We start from the raw sequence: 21,765 nt of genomic DNA, 5'->3' as shown, positions 1-21,765 counted from the left end.
GTCTGTAAATAGAATGCTCAATCGTTACCTTACGGTTGTGCAATGTCGATCGTATAAATAATTCCGACAATGTTAAACCCGGCGCCATTTGTAGCCCACCTTTCCAGTTGGAACAGGTCATCAACAGTCAACAAATTTCATGGCGTCTCTTTTACTAACAGCCAGCAGGCCGTCCGAGGACGTCTCGTATTCCAACTCTGGAGAAGGCAAAGTCTGTCCATCTCCGATGTCTACTTTCGGGAGCGATTTCAATGACAATTTGTTTTTGGAAGATTCAAACGCTCAAACATTTTCAAGGGCAGACTACACGGACTTATTGTCAAAGACAACAAATAATCTGCAACTTCTTGCAGGTAAAGTGATATGTATATTTGCTGCACATTTTAACGACCTACTTTCACTTTGTTTTCTATGGTTACCATGTAAATCACATCATCGCATGCAGTATATGTTCACGTAATTTCCTATTACCCGATTTGGAAATTTTGATTGGAAATAAAGAAGAGTAAACATCTGCGTGCGGAATATTCTACATATACATGCACAGTACAGTACAGTACAATGTGGTATGTAAATGGTCAATATACATGTAGTTATAAATATCTGGCACATGTCAATAAAATGTACATATTAACAATTATGTTTAATATGTTAATATGGTATTAAAATGTTCATATTTATAAATAAATGTTTCCTTCATTCCTACAGAACCAGAACAAGTGGTTAAAAGCATGGAGGACGATAATGAAGACCTACATGTATGTGACCAAACTGAAGAGGCTGCATTTACAGAAGAAACTGTAAAAATAACTGTTTTTGCAACAAATGCAAAGAAGTCTGACATTGAATGTGAAAAGGATAAATACTACATAAAGGTTAAAACGAAAGTAAAAATTAAAAAACACAAAAAGAATTGTGTTAAAAATGTTAAGAAGGAGAAAAGGAAAAATGTTACAGAAGATTTTGGCTTTTTGGATGTTTCCCTTTTCCCCCGACCAAGTCGTGCTATTGTAGATGATGATGAAAATGCCTTGGAACGTTATTATGCAGTAGAACAAAGTCTAGACGAATTTGAAGATTTAGTTGCGCCTTATAAAAAAGAATTGGACATCGAAGGAAACTATATGAAAATGGATAAACATTTGCGTTGTGATAAAGACAGAAGAATTAGAAAAGCTCACATTCAAGTAAAGGACAAGTACTGTAAAAGTGTTAAAAACAATGAAGGACGTAAATCATTGTATGTTCACCACAGAGTGTATAAGCTCATGGAGCTAGAGACACAGAGACTTTCCTACATGCCAAGTCAAAGGAGGGCAAGACAAGATATAAAGCGTGAAGAAATGAAGGAAATTCAGCGTGCTAAATCAGGTCGTCCAGTATACAATAGTACTCGTGCCATGCCAGCAGGTCGAGGTCGTACCCAAAATTTGGCGTACGCCATTGACAACAACAACGCTGCTCAGGACCTGGACAATGCACTTGTAAATCTCCTAATAACACTTCAGCACAGGGACCTCACACCTGAGGACTATGAAACACTTCTCAGACTTGATGAGACTGTGGCACCAAAAACACTACAGATGGATGTTGTAGCATCCTTTAAAACTGACATTGTTAATGAGAGTTGTGTCAATGATACGTGTGCCATTTGTATGGATCAGTATGCTTTGGGACAATCCAGGAAATTTCTCCCCTGTAAGCACGTCTTTCACGCAAACTGTATTGACATGTGGCTGCAGAATTCATCTTTAAATTGTCCAATTGATAATTTGCCAGTTGATGTTTCAAACAGCTGACAAGAAAACATTGTACTGTAAGAAATTTTTATATATTAACAGTGTGTTTCTATGACTACCATAATCTGATTAAAACTTGTGACTACTCTAGGACTACCAGAGTCTGATAGACTTGTGATTGCTGGACATCATAAATATAAGAACATTGATTGTGTGTCTACTAGAAATACTTCTATCTATCTACACTAAATCTTTTATGGAATATTCTTGACCCTACCAGAACAAAAAAGACTGTCAGATTTTCACAAAGTAACATATGACAGATCATATCAATACTATCTAAGATTGTTTCACTGTCAGGACTAAGGTTATTGGACTGTCAGGACTAAGGTTATTGGACTGTCAGGACTAAGGTTATTGGACTGTCAGGACTAAGGTTATTGGAATGTCAGGACTAAGGTTATTGGACTGTCAGGACTAAGGTTATTGGACTGTCAGGACTAAGGTTATTGGACTGTCAGGACTAAGGTTATTGGACTGTCAGGACTAAGGTTATTGGACTGTCAGGACTAAGGTTATTGGAATGTCAGGACTAAGGTTATTGGACTGTCAGGACTAAGGTTATTGGACTGTCAGGACTAAGGTTATTGGACTGTCAGGACTAAGGTTATTGGACTGTCAGGACTAAGGTTATTGGACTGTCGGGACTAAGGTTATTGGACTGTCAGGACTAAGGTTATTGGACTGTCGGGACTAAGGTTATTGCATTGTCAGGACTAAGGTTATTGCATTGTCAGGACTATGGTTATTGGACTGTCAGGACTATGGTTATTGGACTGTCAGGACTAAGGTTATTGGACTGTCAGGACTAAGGTTATTGGACTGTCAGGATTAAGGGTATTGGACTGTCAGGACTAAGGTTATTGGACAGACTGTATGCCATGACATGTTGTATGACAGCAAGAAGGTGCATATCACACTAAATGATATACGAGTCCCATTTCAAAGTGCTTTTTTCATTGGATACTCTTATTGTATGTTTTAGATAAATGTCTATTTTTTATAAGTTTTTCATTCTACAAATGACATTGAAACACAGTGTTCCTTAATCAAGTGAAAATAAAATATAAATAAAAAATCATAATATTCATGTTTCATTCTTTATAATTGCTACCGAAGACTTTTGGAGTTATCAGATCTCCCTTTAACCAAGATTTATATACCAGAAGTCTGTGTGACCTAGATTTAGATGTTGGATATCCTTGTGATCAAAGTTGTGTAGATATCTGATGTCCTTTTGACCTAAAGTTTGAGAAAATGCATGTCCTTGGGATATAGATTTAGATATCTATGATTTAGATGTCCTTGTGACCAAGATTTAGATGTTGAATGTCTTTGTGACTTAGATTTAGATGTTGGATTTCCTTGTGACCTAGATTTTGATGTTGGATGTCCTTGTGACCTAGATTTAGATGTTGGATATCCTTGTGACCTAGATTTAGATATTGGATATCCTTGTTAGCAAAGTTGTGTAGATATCCGATGTCCTTTTGACCTAACTTTTGAGACGTCCTTGGGATATAGATTAAATTTAGATATCTTTGATTTAGATGTCCTTGTGACCAAGATTTAGAAATTCATATCCTGATGAACTAGATTACAAAGACTTAACAGTGAAGTTCTAAGGAGACTGATTTTCCCCTTCTTTTTAAGGACAAAATAAAACAGAAAATGATATTTTAACACATCACAAATACAGAAAATAATTTTGAAATGAAATGAAAAATGGATTTTATTTTGATTAGAAATTTTCATGAAATGCAAAAATCTGGCCCATTGAAAAGAAACACCCTTCAGAGTACACATGTATTGGTGTGTAGCTATATATCAGGTACATGTAACTTGAATTGCTGCATTTTACAATAGAATTATAGAAATACATTCAACAACATTCTTAGGGCTTGAACTTTAGTTAGTATTATTGGTTCATCACAGATTAGTAAATACAGCAGAAATGTAACAGAAATCTAGAATAAAATTTGGATCGGATAGAAAATAACTGTATTTAGAGGTATTTAATTCATACAATATAGGTAAAATCAATTATCTCCAACCCTGGTAAGATTTCTTTGTTTACCAAAATTGTATCCTTATCATTGTATTAACTATCTTATAACATCAAGTAAATGTCAAAGTCGCACCAGCAATTGTAGGACAAGAAAACAACTTACAAACAGTTTTTGATTTTTATATATATACAAAGGATCACAGTTTGAACATTTTTATCACTGACCATTACAAATGTAAGATTAAACAATCAATTTTTAAAAAGGTAAAATCAGCATTTCAGATATCATCTTCTCATTGAGTTTAGGATGTGACCTTCATTAGCATGAATTTATTACCCATCTAAAATTGTTTGTCAGCATTGTTGGTAACACAACTACATGTACCTATAATATCACTACAGATTTATCATTACTGTCACCATTGGTATGACATATACTTCATCAATGATGTCTCATAGATGTCAATTCTGTAACATACACAACATCACTGATGTCATCATGGTAACATACATGACCTCATCAATGCCATTTCTGTAATATACAAGACATCACTGATGTTATAAAGGTAATATGCATAACCTCATAGATGTCAATTCCGATGTCTGGTTCTTTGCATGGCTTCATAAATGTCAATTCTGTAACATACACCACATCACTGATGTTGTTATGTTGATGACTACACTGTAGTTGGCTCCATTTTACTCAAGTGTTACTTGGCAGAGTTCTTGTGTAAGTTCTACATTTTCTTGATATCTCAGGGTCTTCTCCTTCCAGTCCTCAGGAATAACATCCATACCATACTATAACAGATACAATACTCTTACTGACATACTGTCTAATCAAGCTGTGAAACAGACAAATGTCAAACTTATCTGAGTGACAAGACAGATCCTGTATAATTTACCTGATGTGAGACAGATCCTTTATAATTTACCTGATGTGAGACAGATCCTGTATAATTTACCTGATGTGAGACAGATCCTGTATAATTTACCTAATGTGAGACAGATCCTGTATAATTTACCTGATGTGAGACAAATCAATGTAAAATTTACCTGATGTGAGACAGATCCTGTATAATTTACCTGATGTGAGACAAATCGCTGTGTAATTTACCTGATGTGAGACAGATCCTGTATAATTTACCTGATGTGAGACAGATCCTGTATAATTTACCTAATGTGAGACAGATCCTGTATAATTTACCTGATGTGAGACAAATCAATGTATAATTTACCTGATGTGAGACAGATCCTGTATAATTTACCTGATGTGAGACAAATCGCTGTGTAATTTACCTGATGTGAGACAGATCCTGTATAATTTACCTGATGTGAGACAGATCCTGTATAATTTACCTGATGTGAGACAGATCCTGTATAATTTACCTGATGTGAGACAGATCCTGTATAATTTACCTGATGTGAGACAGATCCTGTATAATTTACCTGATGTGAGACAAATCACTGTATAATTTACCTGATGTGAGACAGATCCTGTATAATTTACCTGATGTGAGACAGATCCTGTATAATTTACCTGATGTGAGACAGATCCTGTATAATTTACCTGATGTGAGACAGATCCTGTATAATTTACCTGATGTGAGACAGATCCCTGTATAATTTACCTGATGTGAGACAGATCCCTGTATAATTTACCTGATGTGAGACAGATCCTGTATAATTTACCTGATGTGAGACAGATCCTGTATAATTTACCTGATGTGAGACAGATCCCTGTATAATTTACCTGATGTGAGACAGATCCTGTATAACTTACCTGATGTGAAACAAATCCCTGTGTAATTTTCATATATGTACCTGAACTTTGAGACAAGGCCATGAGTATTTTACCATGAGCTGTGAGACAGGCCTCTATTTTACTTATGTGAGCTATGAGACAGACCCCTATGTAACTTAACTGACCAGTGAAATAGGTCCTTATGTAACTTCAGTAAAGACTTGTATGGACTGTCAGACAGACCCCTATGTATCCTTTCTGAGCAGCAAGACCCATCCCTATGTAACTTAACTGACCAGTGAGACAGGCCCCTGTGTAACTTACCTGAGCTGTCAGACAGGTATCTATGTAACTTACCTGATCTGTGAGACAAGTCCGCTGTGTAACTTACCTGAGCTGTCAGACAGGTACCTATGTAACTTACCTGATCTGTGAGACACGGCCCCTGTGTAACTTACCTGATCTGTGAGACAAGGCCCCTGTGTAACTTACCTGAGCAGTGAGACAGGTACCTGTGTAACTTACCTGAGCAGTGAGACAGGCCCCTGTGTAACTTACCTGAGCAGTGAGACAGGCCCCTGTGTAACTTACCTGAGCAGCGAGACAGGCCCCTATGAAGCCAGAACGTGAGCTGTTACAGCCACCATTGCGAATGGTGGCTTTGACTGCTGCAGTGTAATCAGTGTGGGCAACCACTCCGTGTAAAGCTAGTTGAAAAGACCCTGGCATTACTGCAAACACAAAAATTGGAAACAAACTATTCATTGTGAACCTCTGTAAATTCACCACAAACTAAGAAATAACTAGATTATCAAATGCTAAACCTCATCATGAACTAGATTAAATACACTGGTGATCTTGGCTATGAATTACATTTAGGATAAATAAGCCTATCCCAGCAACAGTCCCTACCTCAGTCTGTCCCAGTAACACCCTACCTCAGTCTGTCCCAGTAACACCCTACCTCAGTCTATCCCAGTAACACCCTACCTCAGTCTATCCCAGTAACACCCTACCTCAGTCTATCCCAGTAACACCCTACCTCAGCCTATCTTAGTAACACCCTACCTTAGTCTGTCCCAGTAACACCCTACTTCAGTCTGTCCCAGTAACACCCTACCTCAGTCTATCCCAGTAACACCCTACCTCAGTCTATCCCAGTAACAACCTACCTTAGTCTGTCCCAGTAACACCCTACCTCAGTCTGTCCCAGTAACACCCTACCTCAGTCTGTCCCAGTAACACCCTACCTCAGTCTGTCCCAGTAACACCCTACCTCAGTCTATCCCAGTAACACCCTACCTCAGTCTGTCCCAGTAACACCCTACCTCAGTCTGTCCCCGTAACACCCTCCCTCAGTCTGTCCCAGTAACACCCTACCTCAGTCTATCCCAGTAACACCCTACCTCAGTCTATCCCAGTAACACCCTACCTCAGTCTATCCCAGTAACACCCTACCTCAGTCTGTCCCAGTAACACCCTACCTCAGTCTGTCCCAGTAACACCCTACCTCAGTCTGTCCCAGTAACACCCTACCTCAGTCTATCTTAGTAACACCCTACCTCAGTCTGTCCCAGTAACACCCTACCTCAGTCTGTCCCAGTAACACTCTACCTCAGTCTGTCCCAGTAACACCCTACCTCAGTCTGTCCCAGTAACACCCTACCTCAGTCTGTCCCAGTAACACCCTACCTCAGTCTGTCCCAGTAACACCCTACCTCAGTCTGTCCCAGTAACACCCTACCTCAGTCTGTCCCCGTAACACTCTACCTCAGTCTGTCCCCGTAACACCCTCCCTCAGTCTATCCCAGTAACACCCCACCTCAGTCTATCCCAGTAACACCCTACCTCAGTCTATCCAAGTAACACCCTACCTCAGTCTATCCCAGTAACACCCTACCTCAGTCTATCCCAGTAACACCCTACCTCAGTCTATCCCAGTAACACCCTACCTCAGCCTATCTTAGTAACACCCTACCTCAGTCTGTCCCAGTAACACCCTACCTCGGTCTATCCCAGCAACAGTCCCTACCTCAGTCTATCCAAGTAACACACCCTACCTCAGTCTATCCCAGCAACAGTCCCTACCTCAGTCTATCCCAGTAACAGTCCCTACCTCAGTCTATCCCAGTAACACCCTACCTCAGTCTATCCCAGTAACAGTCCCTACCTCAGTCTGTCCCAGTAACACCCTACCTCAGTCTGTCCCCGTAACACCCTCCCTCAGTCTGTCCCAGTAACACCCTACCTCAGTCTATCCCAGTAACACCCTACCTCAGTCTATCCCAGTAACACCCTACCTCAGTCTATCCCAGTAACACCCTACCTCAGTCTATCCCAGTAACACCCTACCTCAGTCTGTCCCAGTAACACCCTACCTCAGTCTATCTTAGTAACACCCTACCTCAGTCTGTCCCAGTAACACCCTACCTCAGTCTATCTTAGTAACACCCTACCTCAGTCTGTCCCAGTAACACCCTACCTCAGTCTATCCCAGTAACACTCTACCTCAGTCTGTCCCAGTAACACCCTACCTCAGTCTGTCCCAGTAACACCCTACCTCAGTCTGTCCCAGTAACACCCTACCTCAGTCTGTCCCAGTAACACCCTACCTCAGTCTGTCCCCGTAACACTCTACCTCAGTCTGTCCCCGTAACACCCTCCCTCAGTCTATCCCAGTAACACCCCACCTCAGTCTATCCCAGTAACACCCTACCTCAGTCTATCCCAGTAACACCCTACCTCAGTCTATCCCAGTAACACCCTACCTCAGTCTATCCCAGTAACACCCTACCTCAGTCTATCCCAGTAACACCCTACCTCAGTCTATCCCAGTAACACACCCTACCTCAGTCTGTCCCAGTAACACCCTACCTCGGTCTATCCCAGCAACAGTTCCTACCTCAGTCTATCCAAGTAACACACCCTACCTCAGTCTATCCCAGCAACAGTCCCTACCTCAGTCTATCCCAGTAACAGTCCCAACCTCAGTCTATCCCAGTAACACCCTACCTCAGTCTATCCAAGTAACACCCTACCTCAGTCTATCCAAGTAACACCCTACCTCAGTCTATCCCAGTAACACTCTACCTCAGTCTATCTTAGTAACACCCTACCTCAGTCTGTCCCAGTAACACCCTACCTCAGTCTCTCCCAGTAACACCCTACCTCAGTCTATCCCAGTAACACCCTACCTCAGTCTGTCCCAGTAACACCCTACCTCAGTCTATCCCAGTAACACCCTACCTCAGTATGTCCCAGTAACACCCTACCTCAGTCTGTCCCAGTAACACCCTACCTCAGTCTGTCCCAGTAACACCCTACCTCAGTCTATCTTAGTAACACCCTACCTCAGTCTGTCCCAGTAACACCCTACCTCAGTCTATCCCAGTAACACTCTACCTCAGTCTGTCCCAGTAACACCCTACCTCAGTCTGTCCCAGTAACACCCTACCTCAGTCTGTCCCAGTAACACCCTACCTCAGTCTGTCCCAGTAACACCCTACCTCAGTCTGTCCCCGTAACACTCTACCTCAGTCTGTCCCCGTAACACCCTCCCTCAGTCTATCCCAGTAACACCCCACCTCAGTCTATCCCAGTAACACCCTACCTCAGTCTATCCCAGTAACACCCTACCTCAGTCTATCCCAGTAACACCCTACCTCAGTCTATCCCAGTAACACCCTACCTCAGTCTATCTTAGTAACACCCTACCTCAGTCTATCTTAGTAACACCCTACCTCAGTCTGTCCCAGTAACACCCTACCTCAGTCTGTCCCTGTAACACCCTACCTCAGTCTTTCCCAGTAACACCCTACCTCAGTCTGTCCCAGTAACACCCTACCTCAGTCTATCCCAGTAACACCCTACCTCAGTCTATCCCAGTAACACCCTACCTCAGTCTGTCCCAGTAACACCCTACCTCAGTCTATCCCAGTAACACCCTACCTCAGTCTGTCCCAGTAACACCCTACCTCAGTCTGTCCCAGTAACACCCTACCTCAGTCTGTCCCAGTAACACCCTACCTCAGTCTATCCCAGTAACACCCTACCTCAGTCTGTCCCAGTAACACCCTACCTCAGTCTGTCCCAGTAACACCCTACCTCAGTCTATCCCAGTAACACCCTACCTCAGTCTGTCCCAGTAACACCCTACCTCAGTCTATCCCAGTAACATCCTACCTCAGTCTATCCCAGTAACACCCTACCTCAGTCTATCCCAGTAACACCCTACCTCAGTCTATCCCAGTAACACCCTACCTCAGTCTGTCCCAGTAACACCCTACCTCAGTCTATCCCAGTAACACCCTACCTCAGTCTGTCCCAGTAACACACCCTACCTCAGTCTATCTTAGTAACACCCTAACTCAGTCTATCCCAGTAACACCCTACCTCAGTCTGTCCCAGTAACACCCTACCTCAGTCTATCCCAGTAACACCCTACCTCAGTCTATCCCAGTAACACTCTACCTCAGTCTATCCCAGTAACACCCTACCTCAGTCTATCCCAGTAACACCCTATCTCAGTCTATCCCAGTAACACCCTATCTCAGTCTATCCCAGTAACACCCTACCTCAGTCTGTCCCAGTAACACCCTACCTCAGTCTTTCCCAGTAACATCCTACCTCAGTCTATCTTAGTAACACCCTACCTCAGTCTATCTTAGTAACACCCTACCTCAGTCTGTCCCAGTAACACTCTACCTCAGTCTGTCCCAGTAACACCCTACCTCAGTCTGTCCCCGTAACACCCTACCTCAGTCTGCCCCCGTAACACTCTACCTCAGTCTATCCCAGTAACACCCTACACCAGTTTGTCCCAGTAACACCCTACCTCAGTCTATCCCAGTAACACCCTACCTCAGTCTATCTTAGTAACACCCTACCTCAGTCTGTCCCAGTAACACCCTACCTCAGTCTATCCCAGTAACACCCTACCTCAGTCTATCCCAGTAACACCCTATCTCAGTCTATCCCAGTAACACCCTACCTCAGTCTATCTTAGTAACACCCTACCTCAGTCTGTCCCAGTAACACCCCACCTCAGTCTATCCCAGTAACACCCTACCTCAGTCTATCCCAGTAACACCCTATCTCAGTCTATCCCAGTAACACTCTACATCAGCCTATCCCAGTAACACCCTACCTCAATCTATCCCAGTAACACCCTACACCAGTCTATCCCAGCAACAGTCCCTACCTCAGCCTATCCCAGTAACACCCTACCTTAGTCTGTCCCAGTAACACCCTACCTCAGTCTGTCCTAGGAACACCCTACCTCAGTCTATCCGAGTAACACTCTACCTCAGTCTATCCCAGTAACACACCCTACACCAGTCTATCCCAGTAACACCCTACCTCAGTCTATCCCAGTAACACCCTACCTCAGTCTATCCCAGTAACACCCTACCTCAGTCTGTCCCAGTAACACCCTACCTCAGTCTATCCCAGTAACACCCTACCTCAGTCTGTCCCAGTAACATCCTACCTCAGTCTGTCCGAGTAACACCCTACCTCAGTCTGTCCCAGTAACACCCTACCTCAGTCTATCCCAGTAACACCCTACCTCAGTCTATCCCAGTAACACCCTACCTCAGTCTATCCCAGTAACACCCCACCTCAGTCTGTCCCAGTAACACCCTACCTCAGTCTATCCCAGTAACACCCCACCTCAGTCTGTCCCAGTAACACCCTACCTCAGTCTGTCCCAGTAACACCCTACCTCAGTCTATCTTAGTAACACCCTACCTCAGTCTGTCCCAGTAACACCCTACCTCAGCCTATCTTAGTAACACCCTACCTCAGTCTGTCCCAGTAACACCCTACCTCAGTCTCTCCCAGTAACACCCTACCTCAGTCTATCCCAGTAACACCCTACCTCAGTCTATCCCAGTAACACCCTACCTCAGTCTATCCCAGTAACACCCTACCTCAGTCTATCCCAGTAACACCCCACCTCAGTCTGTCCCAGTAACACCCTACCTCAGTCTGTCCCAGTAACACCCTACCTCAGTCTATCCCAGTAACACCCTACCTCAGTCTATCCCAGTAACACCCTACCTCAGTCTATCTTAGTAACACCCTACCTCAGTCTGTCCCAGTAACACCCTACCTCAGTCTATCCCAGTAACACCCTACCTCAGTCTATCCCAGTAACACTCTACCTCAGTCTATCCCAGTAACACCCTACCTCAGTCTATCTTAGTAACACCCTACCTCAGTCTGTCCCAGTAACACCCTACCTCAGTCTGTCCCAGTAACACCCTACCTCAGTCTGTCCCAGTAACACCCTACCTCAGTCTATCTTAGTAACACCCTACCTCAGTCTATCCCAGTAACACCCTACCTCAGTCTGTCCCAGTAACACCCTACCTCAGTCTATCCCAGTAACACCCTACCTCAGTCTATCCCAGTAACACCCTACCTCAGTCTGTCCCAGTAACACCCTACCTCAGTCTATCCCAGTAACACCCTACCTCAGTCTGTCCCAGTAACACCCTACCTCAGTCTATCCCAGTAACACCCTACCTCAGTCTATCCCAGTAACACCCTACCTCAGTCTATCCCAGTAACACCCTACCTCAGTCTGTCCCAGTAACACCCTACCTCAGTCTATCCCAGTAACACCTTACCTCAGTCTGTCCCAGTAACACCCTACCTCAGTCTATCCCAGTAACACCCTACCTCAGTCTATCCCAGTAACACCCTACCTCAGTCTATCCCAGTAACACCCTACCTCAGTCTATCCCAGTAACACCCTACCTCAGTCTGTCCCAGTAACACCCTACCTCAGTCTATCTTAGTAACACCCTACCTCAGCCTATCCCAGTAACACCCCACCTCAGTCTGTCCCAGTAACACCCTACCTCAGTCTGTCCCAGTAACACCCTACCTCAGTCTATCCCAGTAACACCCTACCTCAGTCTATCTTAGTAACACCCTACCTCAGTCTGTCCCAGTAACACCCTACCTCAGTCTATTCGTAACTGTTTCGCCATTTTCTTGTGGCTGGTCTCTTTTCCTTGGAGAACTTCACGTATTTTGCCAACCATTGCTTTGTCCAGTTCCTGAGGGTTTGCTCTGTGTGGGTTGTCCATTTGTTTGATGACTTCCTCCAACACTCCATCACTTGGGCCATTCAGAATGAAATGTTCAAGGATCCTGTGACAAATAAACACAATAGTCATACTATGATTATCTTACAGCCGATACATTACATTATCTGTCTCATTTAACAGAGCCACATCTACAGTGAATTCTACAGTGATGAGATGTAGTACCTTGATGTACAGAGAGCCACATCTACAGTGAATTCTACAGTGATGAGATGTAGTACCTTGATGTACAGAGAGCCACATCTACAGTGAATTCTACAGTGATGAGATATAGTACCTTGATGTACAGAGAGCCACGTCTACAGTGATGAGATGTAGTACCTTGATGTACAGAGAGCCACGTCTACAGTGATGAGATGTAGTACCTTGATGTACAGAGAGCCACGTCTACAGTGATGAGATATAGTACCTTGATGTACACAGAGCCACATCTACAGTAATGAGATATAGTACCTTGATGTACAGAGAGCCACGTCTACAGTGATGAGATGTAGTACCTTGATGTACAGAGAGCCACATCTACAGTGAATTCTACAGTGATGAGATATAGTACCTTGATGTACACAGAGCCACATCTACAGTGATGAGATATAGTACCTTGATGTACACAGAGCCACATCTATAGTGAATTCTACAGTGATGAGATGTAGTACCTTGATGTACACAGAGCCACATCTACAGTAATGAGATGTAGTACCTTGATGTACACAGAGCCACATCTACAGTAATGAGATATAGTACCTTGATGTACACAGAGCCACATCTACAGTAATGAGATATAGTACCTTGATGTACACAGAGCCACATCTACGGTGATGAGATATAGTACCTTGATGTACAGAGAGCCACGTCTACAGTGATGAGATATAGTACCTTGATGTACATAGAGCCACATCTATAGTGAATTCTACAGTAATGAGATGTAGTACCTTGATGTACACAGAGCCACATCTACAGTGATGAGATGTAGTACCTTGATGTACACAGAGCCACATCTACAGTAATGAGATATAGTACCTTGATGTACACAGAGCCACGTCTACAGTGAATTCTACAGTGATGAGATATAGTACCTTGATGTACACAGAGCCACATCTACAGTGATGAGATGTAGTACCTTGATGTACACAGAGCCACATCTACAGTGATGAGATGTAGTACCTTGATGTACACAGAGCCACATCTACAGTGATGAGATGTAGTACCTTGATGTACACAGAGCCACATCTACAGTGAATTCTACAGTGATGAGATGTAGTACCTTGATGTACACAGAGCCACATCTACAGTGAATTCTACAGTAATGAGATATAGTACCTTGCTGCACACAGAGCCACTACAACAGTGAAGTCGGACTCCTGGGTGATGCGTACCACCTCCTCAGCTATGGTCAACATGTTGGGGTGACCAGCATACAAGGCTACCACTGGGATGATACGAACAACACAGTCTATCTGGTCATCTGTTGGGGACCCTGCCATGAATTAATAAATGAAACGTCATACATTCATATAAAATCTGTTTAATGTATAAACAGATATGCAGGCTAAGGAAAACTAATTTCCTTCCCCAGCCCAGCTCCCATGAAATATCTTATGTAATATAATCTATTAACTAACTTCTAAGACAATCATTAGAAAGTAAAAAAAAAAACAACACAAAACTACCTTATGTTTTGATCACATACACCAACAATGAAATAAATAGCTTAAGATGATAAGCAGGCTTACTCCAGACAAGTTCATCAATAAAAGGAACATAGCTTCATTAAAATTATCAAAATACAGGAATCATATACACAGTGTCTACACAGTTTCTACCTGTATGTTCCTTCCCTGCCTTGTGATTAGCTAGAAACTCTTTCACGCTGAAATGTCTCCAGGGTGCTTTGATGGGGAAAGTGTTCTTCTGAGCATCTGTTGTAACATATTTCTATCAAAAGTTTACTCAATAAGACTGACCTAATTTACATGATAGATATTGCTCAAAATCTTACAGGATTGATTAGACTCTAAGGTTTACATGATAGACTTGACTCAAATGTTAACAAAGAATTTATTTTCAAATAGTGTCTTTATTTTGAGCACAAAAAAAATAATACAAATATTATTGAGATTACTGGAAATCAAATTCAGTTCTTTTTTAGTCATTATGAGACAAACTTTTGAACTTATTTCAAAGATTACTCTCCACTTTATCAGATGTTAAGTACATCTGTACATCATCTATTAATGTGTTAGTTGAATGGTATCATAATGTTATTACAGAAATAATTGACAAACCTGACTTCTCTTTGTAGGTAGCATTCACTGGGTGCTCATAGTCAGACTCTGGTCCAAAGAATTTAAAGGTAGCATCCTTTAGCGACCGAACATCCAATCCTAAGGAGGTAAAATGTTAAAAGTACAAACAACACATGTAATCCACAGAAAATTGTGTACAAGAAAATTCCCAGAAAATCATGTACAGAGAAATTCTCAGAAAATCAGGATAACCTTGAGAAAATCATGTACAGGTCGGCTAATCCTCAGATAATCTTGTACAGGGTAATCCCTAAAAAATCTTAAACAGGATAATCTCCGAAGTATCCCTAGAAATAATCCACAGATCTAGAGATCCTAGTAATCAATGTAGCTAGTACAGTGTTAATCAATCCAAACGATGCTAATTTGAACCAATCCTGACAGTATAGTGTGAACCCAACCTACCTGTATTAATGTGAACCAATCCTGACAGTATAGTTTGAACCAAACCTACCTTTGTTAATGTGAACCAATCCTGACAGTATAGTGTGAACCAAACCTACCTGTGTTAATGTGAACCAATCCTGACAGTATAGTTTGAACCAAACCTACCTGTGTTAATGTGAACCAATCCTGACAGTATACTGTGAACCAAACCTACCTGTATTAATGTGAACCAATCCTGACAGTATAGTTTGAACCAAACCTACCTTTGTTAATGTGAATCAATCCTGACAGTACAGTGTGAACCAAACCTACCTGTGTTAATGTGAACCAATCCTGACAGTATAGTTTGAACCAAATTAAACCTACCTTTGTTAATGTGAATCAATCCTGACAGTACAGTGTGAACCAAACCTACCTGTGTTAATGTGAACCAATCTTGATAGTACAGTGTGAACCCAACCTACCTGTGTTAATGTGAACCAATCCTGACAGTATACTGTGAACCAAACCTACCTGTGTTAATGTGAACCAATCCTGACAGTATAGTTTGAACCAAACCTACCTGTGTTAATGTGAACCAATCCTGACAGTATAGTTTGAACCAAACCTACCTGTGTTAATGTGAACCAATCCTGACAGTACAGTGTGAACCAAACCTACCTGTGTTAATGTGAACCAATCCTGACAGTATAGTGTGAACCAAACCTACCTGTGTTAATGTGAACCAATCCTGACAGTATAGTGTGAACCAAACCTACCTGTGTTAATGTGAACCATCCTGACAGTATAGTGTGAACCAAACCTACCTTTGTTAATGTGAACCAATCCTGACAGTACAGTGTGAACCAAACCTACCTGTGTTAATGTGAACCAATCCTGACAGTATAGTTTGAACCAAACCTACCTGTGTTAATGTGAACCAATCCTGACAGTACAGTGTGAACCAAACCTACCTGTGTTAATGTGAACCAATCCTGACAGTACAGTGTGAACCAAACCTACCTGTGTTAATGTGAACCAATCCTGACAGTACAGTGTGAACCAAACCTACCTGTGTTAATGTGAACCAATCCTGACAGTATAGTGTGAACCAAACCTACCTGTGTTAATGTGAACCAATCCTGACAGTATAGTGTGAACCAAACCTACCTGTGTTAATGTGAACCAATCCTGACACAGTATATTGTAAACCAAACGTACTTGTGTTAATGTGAACCAATCCTGACAGTATAGTTTGAACCAAACCTACCTGTGTTAATGTGAACCAATCCTGACAGTATAGTTTGAACCAAACCTACCTGTGTTAATGTGAACCAATCCTGACAGTATAGTTTGAACCAAACCTACCTGTGTTAATGTGAACCAATCCTGACAGTATAGTTTGAACCAAACCTACCTGTGTTAATGTGAACCAATCCTGACAGTATAGTTTGAACCAAACCTACCTGTGTTAATGTGAACCAATCCTGACAGTACAGTGTGAACCAAACCTACCTGTGTTAATGTGAACCAATCCTGATAGTACAGTGTGAACCAAACCTACCTGTGTTAATGTGAACCAATCCTGACAGTATAGTTTGAACCAAACCTACCTGTGTTAATGTGAACCAATCCTGACAGTATAGTGTGAACCAAACCTACCTGTGTTAATGTCAACCAATCCTGACAGTATAGTTTGAACCAAACCTACCTGTGTTAATGTGAACCAATCCTGACAGTATAGTTTGAACCAAACCTACCTGTGTTAATGTGAACCAATCCTGACAGTACAGTGTGAACCAAACCTACCTGTGTTAATGTGAACCAATCCTGACAGTATAGTTTGAACCAAACCTACCTGTGTTAATGTGAACCAATCCTGACAGTATAGTTTGAACCAAACCTACCTGTGTTAATGTGAACCAATCCTGACAGTATAGTTTGAACCAAACCTACCTGTGTTAATGTGAACCAATCCTGACAGTACAGTGTGAACCAAACCTACCTGTGTTAATGTGAACCAATCCTGACAGTATAGTGTGAACCAAACCTACCTGTGTTAATGTGAACCAATCCTGACAGTACAGTGTGAACCAAACCTACCTGTGTTAATGTGAACCAATCCTGACAGTACAGTGTGAACCAAACCTACCTGTGTTAATGTGAACCAATCCTGACAGTATAGTGTGAACCAAACCTACCTGTGTTAATGTGAACCAATCCTGACAGTATAGTGTGAACCAAACCTACCTGTGTTAATGTGAACCAATCCTGACAGTATAGTTTGAACCAAACCTACCTGTGTTAATGTGAACCAATCCTGACAGTACAGTGTGAACCAAACCTACCTGTGTTAATGTGAACCAATCCTGACAGTATAGTGTGAACCAAACCTACCTGTGTTAATGTGAACCAATCCTGACAGTATAGTGTGAACCAAACCTACCTGTGTTAATGTGAACCATCCTGACAGTATAGTGTGAACCAAACCTACCTGTGTTAATGTGAACCAATCCTGACAGTACAGTGTGAACCAAACCTACCTGTGTTAATGTGAACCAATCCTGACAGTATAGTTTGAACCAAACCTACCTGTGTTAATGTGAACCAATCCTGACAGTACAGTGTGAACCAAACCTACCTGTGTTAATGTGAACCAATCCTGACAGTACAGTGTGAACCAAACCTACCTGTGTTAATGTGAACCAATCCTGACAGTATAGTTTGAACCAAACCTACCTGTGTTAATGTGAACCAATCCTGACAGTACAGTGTGAACCAAACCTACCTGTGTTCATGTGAACCAATCCTGATAGTACAGTGTGAACCAAACCTACCTGTGTTAATGTGAACCAATCCTGACAGTATAGTTTGAACCAAACCTACCTGTGTTAATGTGAACCAATCCTGACAGTATAGTGTGAACCAAACCTACCTGTGTTAATGTGAACCAATCCTGACAGTATAGTTTGAACCAAACCTACCTGTGTTAATGTGAACCAATCCTGACAGTATACTGTGAACCAAACCTACCTGTGTTAATGTGAACCAATCCTGACAGTATACGGTGAACCAAACCTACCTGTGTTAATGTGAACCAATCCTGACAGTATAGTTTGAACCAAACCTACCTGTGTTAATGTGAACCAATCCTGACAGTATAGTGTGAACCAACCCTACCAGTATAGTGTGAACTAATAATAATAGTGTTAGCATGACCCAATCAGATTTTCCTTGCAGTATAATATGAACCATTCTTAATTGTATACTGTGAACCAACCTTCATAGTATTGTGTGAACAATCCTAACCATATAGTGTGAATCAAACCTAACAGTATACTGCTAAGCAATCCTGACAGTATAATGTGAACCATTCTTAACAGTATAATAATATGAACCATTCTCAACAGTATAATATGTGAACCATTCTCAACAGTATAATATGAACCATTCTCAACACTATAATATGAACCATTCTCAACGGTATAATGTGAACCATTCTCAACAGTATAATATGTGAACCATTCTCAACAGTATAATATGAACCATTCTCAACACTATAATATGAACCATTCTCAACGGTATAATGTGAACCATTCTCAACGGTATAATGTGAACCATTCTCAACGGTATAATGTGAACCATTCATAACAGTAATATGTGAACCAATCCTGACAGTATACTGTGAACCAATCCTTACAGTATACACTGAACCAATCCTAACAGTATACTGTGAACCAATCCTAGCAGTATACTGTGAACCAATCCTTAGAGTATACTGTGAACCAATCCTAACAGTATACTGTGAACCAATCCTTACAGTATACTGTGAACCAATCCTTACAGTATACTGTGAACCAATCCTAACAGTATACTGTGAACCAATCCTTACAGTATACTGTGAACCAATCCTTACAGTATACTGTGAACCAATCCTAGCAGTATACTGTGAACCAATCCTTAAAGTATACTGTGAACCAATCCTTACAGTATACTGTGAACCAATCCTTACAGTATACTGTGAATCAATCCTAACAGTATACTGTGAACCAATCCTTACAGTATACTGTGAACCAATCCTTACAGTATACTGTGAACCAATCCTTACAGTATACTGTGAACCAATCCTTACAGTATACTGTGAACCAACCCTTACAGTATAGAGTGGATAAGTCTTAACAGTATACTGTGAACCTATCCTGACAGTATACTGTGAACCAATCCTAACAGTATACTGTGAACCAATCCTGACATTATGTTGTGCAGCAGTCCTGACAATATGCTGTGGATCAATCCTAAAAGTGTTTGTATGAACCAATCCTGAGTGTCAATGTAAACATAGCCTTAAACTAGGAATTACCTTCATTTTCCACCAATGATTTCAGAATTACATATGCCTGGTCACCATATCCACTTTGTCTACCTGTTGGTATGCAGTAAAAAGGATTGGCAGAAGGCTTCCAGAATGCAATGTTTTCTGTCTGACTAATCAGGTTGTCCAGTTTATTTGTGTCATATATCCAGTGAAGTGGCTGAGCTGTACAAATAAATCAGGTATTAGCTCATAAATAGAAATAGTTAACAATACATTGTATTATTATTTATTAATTGAAGATCTAGTGGTGGATCTTGTGTTGAATTCTTGAAAGTCAAATGAAGTGACAATATCTTTTAACACATTAATGATTTGATAACATATATTACTCCCAGCATTTTCAGCCCCAAAAAGTACCTGCACAAATTACACACGTGCGCAAATACATGGGTTTTTACGGTAACTACAGAAAGTAATAGGCCACAGTAATCAAAATTCTGGACATCATGGGTTTTTAAAAGACACCAAAAGAAGTTTAACCTGCATTTTAATCATTTATATCATAACAGATCAAATTAGCTGACCTGGAAAGTATGTCAAGGTCATTTTATCTAGAACAACTTGATCACAATTAATTCATCCGAGAATTAAGATATCTACTAAAATGTGTACCAAATATTACTATAACTATAATTAAGCCATACAGTTCTGAAGATGTTGTAATTGATAGCCATTGCATCTCCTGTGAAATTTACATATTTTGCAAATTTTAAATATGCACCAGTCTCATTAGGTTCCATCAATAATACTAGTGTGTTTGATTTCATTAATGTCTTATTTACCATTAATTATCAACCTTATTAGTGAATATAACAAAATATTAAGCTTATTGAAAGCATCAAACTTTCATTTGAATTACTACATTTTTGAGAGTTCAGTAAAAAAATAATTTTAATACCTACATGTATTTAAAATTCTGTACTGAAAACTTAAATAGAGACCTTTATAATAAATGCCCCAACAAAAGCGTTGTCTGCAGCCATAAGCAATCAAAATTTTCTCTAAATTTCATGATGTGTCCACAGGCCTAACTGGGCCTACAACGAGGTCAAGAAATATCAGATCGGGTCAATTTCTGGGACGTCCCTTGACCCAGGAACGTCTTTGCTTGATGACCATTGTACCTTCGGTTTAAATTACTAATTAATCATAATCGGACATGTACTACAGATGAGCAGTGTCCACTGTATATGATATATACATGTACTCTTACCGGCAGCGTCCGCCACGACCGCCCCGAGGACGGCTGCTGCCCGCCGTCCATTCAGGGAACCCTTATCCACCGAACACATCTCATTCCCCCAGCTGTCAGAGTTGTCGTTCCTTCCACATGTTTAAATTGATCAGGAGACCATACGTATTTGGCGGGAAATACAACGTGATGATTTAGTAATTGCCGCTAATATTAATAGATATCTTATCACGCTACACACTTAGTGCTTCCCTTATTAACATTTTATAATGATAATTTTTATACTCGAACTATTCATATCATAACTTTAATCTAGGCCCGTCGCTGGACTGTTTCCGATGATGCACTGGAGGCAAAATGATGAGTTTTTTTTAATGATTTGATTTATCTTACAGTCTACATTTGATTGATTCATTCACTTTATACAATTGGAAAACATTACACATGTAGTATTTTTCTATACTAGTGTAGCATGTTTCTATTTTCTGTTATACCATCTTTGCTTTAGGAATTTTAATAGCCCGTCAATCTGTTGACCGTTGGTAATTAGATGGGGGGGAAGTAATCAATTCACCACGCCCGTGGCAGTAATCGTCTGTCCGGCTCCCGTTCATGTTTATTGCCCCCTGCCAGAGAGGTATTAATCGCCTCTCATCCCTATTACCCACTACAAATGGCTGGACCTGTCTGGGAGCTCCAGCGATGCCCCATCTTTACTACACATGGTCAACATTTACTCGCGGCTAATTGTTTTTCTAAGTGTTATGTACATTGTTATTTACACATTTAAGTCACCGGAGCGGCTCCGGTACAGGTGTGCACCGCTCCGGCAGGGCTCCGGCGCTCCGGTAGGTTTTCGTATA

General features: G+C 41.3%; 2 protein-coding genes across 2 annotated transcripts; one reads left to right on the top strand and one right to left on the bottom strand.

Moving 5' to 3' along the window:
* The first annotated feature begins 7 nt into the window (after positions 1–7).
* Positions 8–1,892, top strand: LOC117320704. Its single transcript, XM_033875219.1, has 2 exons — positions 8–353; positions 709–1,892. The coding sequence occupies exons 1-2, from the start codon at positions 140–142 to the stop codon at positions 1,797–1,799; spliced, it is 1,305 nt and encodes a 434-aa protein (XP_033731110.1). The 5' UTR covers positions 8–139; the 3' UTR covers positions 1,800–1,892.
* Positions 1,893–3,502: 1,610 nt separating this feature from the next.
* Positions 3,503–21,050, bottom strand: LOC117320714 (crystallin J1A-like). The gene is made up of 8 exons (XM_033875228.1): positions 20,924–21,050; positions 19,696–19,872; positions 14,949–15,047; positions 14,487–14,582; positions 13,984–14,140; positions 12,522–12,712; positions 6,143–6,282; positions 3,503–4,608 (listed from the first exon to the last, which is right to left on the bottom strand). The coding sequence occupies exons 1-6, from the start codon at positions 21,000–21,002 to the stop codon at positions 12,523–12,525; spliced, it is 798 nt and encodes a 265-aa protein (XP_033731119.1). The 5' UTR covers positions 21,003–21,050; the 3' UTR covers positions 3,503–4,608; positions 6,143–6,282; position 12,522.
* Positions 21,051–21,765: the final 715 nt, after the last annotated feature.

The sequence above is a fragment of the Pecten maximus genome, chromosome 2, assembly GCF_902652985.1.
Source record: "Pecten maximus chromosome 2, xPecMax1.1, whole genome shotgun sequence".
Classification (NCBI taxonomy): domain Eukaryota; kingdom Metazoa; phylum Mollusca; class Bivalvia; order Pectinida; family Pectinidae; genus Pecten; species Pecten maximus.
This window is presented reverse-complemented; position numbering and strand designations above follow the sequence as displayed.